Here is a 5697-nt window from a genome sequence, read left to right on the forward strand (position 1 = left end):
TGCGATGTAGCCATTGACAACGATGATGCCCTACATACAGCTTGCCATGGAAAGGAGTAAGAAGGATTGGATGAAGGTAGTAGGAAAGTAGAGATTCAGAAGGAACACAGCATCTTCATACGCCTATCTGAAATTCCCATCAATGATCAATAACTAGAATTCCTAAGCAATCAACAACATCAAGAAATCACAAAATTCACAAGAATCTAAAGTAAAAGCAAGATGATATACACAAGGAAGATCTTACCACGGTGGGGTGCCTCCCACCAAGCACTTTTCTTTAACGTCTTTAAGTTGGACGGTCAGTCGCTCAAGTTTCTCCTTCTCTAGGTGCATCCTCCAATAGGAACACATCTTAGCTCTTTTGGGAGCTTGTAGCCATGGTACTTCTTCACTCTATGTCCATTCACCTTGAAAGTTGCTTCACTTTTAGGATCAAACAATTCCACCACTCCATAATGCTTTATCTCCTTCACCTTGAAAGGTCCTTCCCATCTAGAGCAGAGCTTGCCAGGCATGAAACGAAGCCTTGAATTGTAGAGGAGAACCGCATCACCTTCTTGGAAGTCCTTCTTCTGTATGTGATGGTCATGGAATGCCTTTTGTCTTTTCCTTGTAGATCCGGGCATTCTCAAATGCTTTGTTCTTCAAACACTCGAGCTCCTCTAGCTGTAATTTTCTGGCTACTTCGGCTTGGGTCAAATCCATGTTGCACCGCTTTACTGCCCAATAGGCTCTGTGATCAATTTCCACCGGAGGGTGGCATGCCTTACCATAGACGATCCGAAAGGGACTCATCCCTAACGGAGTCTTGTAGGCCGTTCTATATGCTCGTAGTGCATCTCCTAACCGGATGCTCCAATCCTTCCTTTGTGGATTGACTACTTTCTCCAAGATTCTCTTAATCTCCCGGTTGGACACTTCTGCTTGTCTGTTGGTTTGCAGATGATAAGCAGTGGTAACCTTATGCAGTACCCCATAGCACTTGAGCAGTGCCTCTACTTTCCTGTTACAAAAGTGGGATCCTTGGTCGCTCACGATTGCTCGTGGCGACCCATAACGGAATACAATGTTATTCCTAATAAAAGAAATGACGGTATTGGCGACGTCAAGGCGGGTAGGTATTGCTTCTACCTACTTTGACACGTAGTCCACCTCTAACAAAATATATAGATACCCACTTGAGTTAGAAAACGGTCCCATAAAGTCGATGCCCCATACATCAAATATCTCACAGAACAACATAGGTTGTTGAGGCATTTCATCCCTTTGGGATGTGTTTCCCGACTTTTGACACTGATGACAAGACACATATAATCGGTTAGCATCCTTGAATAAGGTTGGCCACCAGAATCCACAATCCAACACTTTTTTGCGGTCCTTTGTAGGACAAAGTGGCCACCACATTCGGACGAATGGCAAGCTTCAAGAATGGGTTGGATTTCGGACTCTGGGACACATCTTCGAATTACTTGGTCTACTCCCCTCTTCCACAAGTGAGGGTCATCCCAAATGTAATATTTGGAATCACTCCTCAACTTATCCCTTTGGTGTTTAGAAAAGTTGGGAGGGAAGAGTTTCGCAACCAAGTAGTTCGCCATTGGGGCAAACCAAGGAAAGCTATCCGATACAACAAGCAAGCTATCCAATGGGAATGAGTCATTGATCGGAAATGGATTAGATTTTAAATTCTAAAGGCAGCTTAAATGATCCACAACCAAGTTTTGAGATTCACTCCGGTCCTTAATCTCAATGTCGAATTCTTGCAAAAGCAAGATCCAACGTATGAGTCTAGGTTTTGACTCATTCTTTGACAATAAGTATTTCAAAGCCACATGATCCGTGTATACCACTATCTTTGATCCTAGCAAATAAGATCTGAATTTATCTAAAGCATGAACAATAGCTAGGAGTTCCTTTTCAGTAGTGGTATAGTTGGATTGTACCGCATCAAGTGTTTTAGAAGAGTATGCAATGACATAAGGGAGTTTACCATCGCGCTGTGCAAGTGCGACACCTATAGCTTGGTTTGACGCATCGCATATTATCTCAAATGGCAACATCCAGTTGGGTTCTCGCACAATCGGTGCCGTGGTAAGAGCTCTCCTTAGCTCTTCAAAAGCTTTCACACATTCACTGTCAAACTCAAAGTCCACATCCTTTTAGAGTAGGCGCGACAATGGTAAAGCAATCTTGCTGAAATCTTTGATAAAGCGCCTATAGAATACTGCATGTCCTAAAAATGAGTGGACCTCCCTCATAGATGAGGGGTGAGATAAAGTGGTGATAACATTGACCATGGCCGGGTCTACAGAAATTCCTTCATGAGATACTACATGTCCTAACACTATACCTTGTCTTACCATAAAATGACATTTTTCAAAATTTAAGACAAGGTTGGTGTCAACACATCTAGCCAAGACCTTGGCCAAGTTCTCAAAGCAAGAATCAAAAGAAGTTCCACAAACACTGAAGTCATCCATAAAGACTTCCAGACAATTCTCTATTAGATCAGAAAAGACACTGGTCATGCACTGCTGAAAAGTAGCGGGTGCATTACATAGTCCAAATGGCATCCTTTTATAGGCAAAGGTGACAAAAGGGCAAGTGAATGTGGTCTTTTCCTGATCTTCAGGAGCAATGTGAATCTAGAAGTAACCAGTGAATCCATCAAGAAAACAGAAATAGGATTTACCCGCTAAACGGTCTAACATCTGGTCGATAAAGGGCAAAGGCTAGTGGTCCTTCCTTGTAGTAGCATTCAACCTTCTATAGTCGATGCACACTCGCCATGCATTTTGTACTCTCTTGGTGACCACTTCACCATCATCCCTTGTAACCGCAGTGATGCCTAATTTCTTGGGAACAACCTGGACCAGGCTCACCCATTCACTATCAGAAATTGGGTATATGATACACGCATCAAGTAGCCTAGTGACCTCCTTCTTTACCACATTGAGGATAGTTAGATTGAGCCTCCTTTGCGGTTGCCTAACCGGCCTAGCTCCATCTTGGAGAAATATCCGATGCATGCACTTGCAAGGGTCAATCCCCACAATATCGGCTTGGCTCCAACCAATTGCCTTCTTGTACTTTCTGAGAACATCTAGGAGCTTTTCTTCTTCACTAGAAAGCTTACTAGTAATAATGACCGGAAATTTTTGGTTGTCCTCTAAGAAAGCATACTTCAAATGAGATGGAAGAGGCTTCAATTCACTTTTTGCCTCAAGCCGAGGTTCCTTTTCGTCAAGCTCACAGAGTTCATTCTTAACAACTTTCTCATGTTCACCCTCTTGGTCATCTGTCTCTTCAACAATGTGGTAGCACAACTTGTTATGGTCTTCTTCTTGCACTTCCGCTACAACTTCATCAATTACATCACATCGGAGAACGGAATGCTTTTCAGGAGGATGCTTCATGGCTTCTTCCAAATTGAACTTGATAGTCTTGTCTCCAACCTCAAAGGAATATGTACCGGTGAAGGCATCTAACATGAATTTATAGGTCTTAAGGAAGGGTCTACCAAGTAGAACGGAGGATGAGCTTCTATTTTCTGTTGGAGGCATTTCAAAGATGTAAAAGTCAGCCGGAAAGATCAAATCCTTGATCGCCACAAGTACATCTTCGGCTATTCCTGTTACTATGATTACACTTTTATCGACCAAGGCAAACCTCACCGCCGACTTCTTAAATGGAGCTAAATTCAACCGCACAAAGGTAGAAAGCGGCATGATGCTTACACAAGCTCCAAGATCACATATACAATCATGAAAAGTGTGTCCACCAATACAATAAGACACCAAACAAGGCCCAGGGTCACCACATTTTTTTGGAATAGGTTCCATCAAGGAAGAAATTGAACTACCCAAGGATAATGTCTCCAATTCTCCTATCCTATATTTGTGTGTGCATAAGTATTTCAAGAATTTTGCATACTTTGGAATTTGTTGAATAGCATCAAGAAGTGGTATGGTTACCTCAACCTTCTTAAATACTTGAAGCATGTTCAAATCAAATTCCGGTGTCTTCTTTGCTTTCTTCACAATGGAAGGGAATGGAATATGGATGGACTCATCCACTAGAGCTTTCCTCTTGGGTTCCTTGAGGTTTACTCCTTCTTCCTCATGCCTTTTGTCTACCTCCCCCTTTTCAGGTGGAGCTTCAACAATCACTTCTTCCTCATAAATGTCCTCTAAAACCCTTGGAGGTATCTCTTCCAATGTAGTTTCCGACCGTATAGTGATGGCGTTGAGACCGCCCTTTGGGTTTGGTTGGTGTTCGGATGGAAGGTTGGAAGAACTTAAGGGTTGGTTGGTGTTGTTGGAGGAGGACATGGACATCTTCAAAATCATGTCGGCAAGATTGGCCAATTGAGCACTTATGGCCTTGAATTAAGCCTTATAGCCCACATCTCGTTTATCCACAGTGGCTCTAAGCTCGTCAACTTAATTGGAGGAAGGTGGAAGGGCTTGGTTAATTTGTTATCTATGGTATGGTGCTTGGTACTTAGTGTAGTTGTTTTGGTTTTGGTTGTGGTGATTCTGGTTAGTTTGGTAGTTGTTGTTATTGTGGTGGTATTGAGATGAAGATTGGTTGTTGTTATGATGAGAAGAAGAGTTATTCCATCTTTGGATTTGATTGCTCCCTTGTGCATTATCCCTCCACCCTTGATGTTGATTACTACCATGAGGGTAGTGGTTTTGGCCTTGAGAAAGATAGGGTGGACGGTTGTTGTAATTCACATTGGCCACTACAAGGGCATGTTCCTCTTGAATTTGATGGCATTGATCGGTGTAATGCGTAGTGCTAGAGCACAAACCATAAATCCTAGGAGGGCCTTCAAGTTGAGCAACTGGAGGTGGGGCTTGGATGGAGTAGAATTCCTTTTGATCCTTTTGCATTTGCGTGAGGATGGTGGTCATGTCCGCAAGTACTTTGGTTAGGCTTGATTCAGAAGGAGACGGTTCTACCAAACCTTTGAGGGGATTACTTCTCACCTTTGTATGTTGTGTAGATTCGGCAACATCCTTTATCAAACACCAAGCTTCTCCCTCCGTCTCATTTTTCGAAAGGGAACCACTGCTAGAAGTGGTGAGCAATCTTCTATCTTCCACACAAAGACCTCCAATGAAGTAGCTAATGAGCAAGTGAGTGTTCATTCCATGGTGTGGACAAGATTCCAATAGCCTCTTGAACCGAGACCAATACTCTTACAAACTCCCTTGGTCTCTTTGCATTATACCCAAAATCTCCTTCCGGATGTTGTCGGTCTTCTCCAGTGGGAAGAATTTATCTAGAAACTTGATGAGCGTATAATTTATACGCTTTTTGGCATTGTTTTTAGTTTGTTTTTAGTATGTTTTAGTTAGTTTTTAGTATATTTTTATTAGTTTTTAGTTAAAATTCACTTTTCTGGACTTTACTATGACTTTGTGTGTTTTTCGGTGATTTCAGGTATTTTCTGGCTGAAATTGGGGACTTGAGCAAAAATCTGGTTCAGAGGCTGAAAATGACTGCAGATGCTATTGGATTCTGACCTTCCTGCACTCGAAGTAGATTTTCTGGAGCTACAAAAGCCCAATTGGCGCGCTCGCAACGGCGTTGAAAAGTAGACATCCTGGGCTTTCCAGCAATATATAATAGTCCATACTTTGCCCAAGATTTGATGGCCCAAACTGGCGTTGCAAATCAGCTCAA

At 42.4% G+C, this 5697-nt stretch overlaps 2 protein-coding genes across 2 annotated transcripts; both read right to left on the reverse strand.

Annotated features, from left to right (window-relative positions):
- Positions 1-326: 326 nt before the first annotated feature.
- On the reverse strand, positions 327-1601 carry LOC107466757 (uncharacterized). The gene is made up of 3 exons (XM_016085763.1): positions 1236-1601; positions 688-1134; positions 327-575 (listed from the first exon to the last, which is right to left on the reverse strand). The coding sequence occupies exons 1-3, from the start codon at positions 1599-1601 to the stop codon at positions 327-329; spliced, it is 1062 nt and encodes a 353-aa protein (XP_015941249.1).
- A 90-nt stretch (positions 1602-1691) lies between these two features.
- Positions 1692-4352, reverse strand: LOC107466756 (uncharacterized). The gene is made up of 3 exons (XM_016085762.1): positions 2805-4352; positions 2364-2648; positions 1692-2159 (listed from the first exon to the last, which is right to left on the reverse strand). Exons 1-3 carry the CDS (start codon positions 4350-4352, stop codon positions 1692-1694), a joined length of 2301 nt encoding a protein of 766 aa, XP_015941248.1.
- Between the last annotated feature and the right edge of the window lie 1345 nt (positions 4353-5697).

This window comes from Arachis duranensis, chromosome 9 (genome assembly GCF_000817695.3).
Source record: "Arachis duranensis cultivar V14167 chromosome 9, aradu.V14167.gnm2.J7QH, whole genome shotgun sequence".
NCBI classification, from domain to species: domain Eukaryota; kingdom Viridiplantae; phylum Streptophyta; class Magnoliopsida; order Fabales; family Fabaceae; genus Arachis; species Arachis duranensis.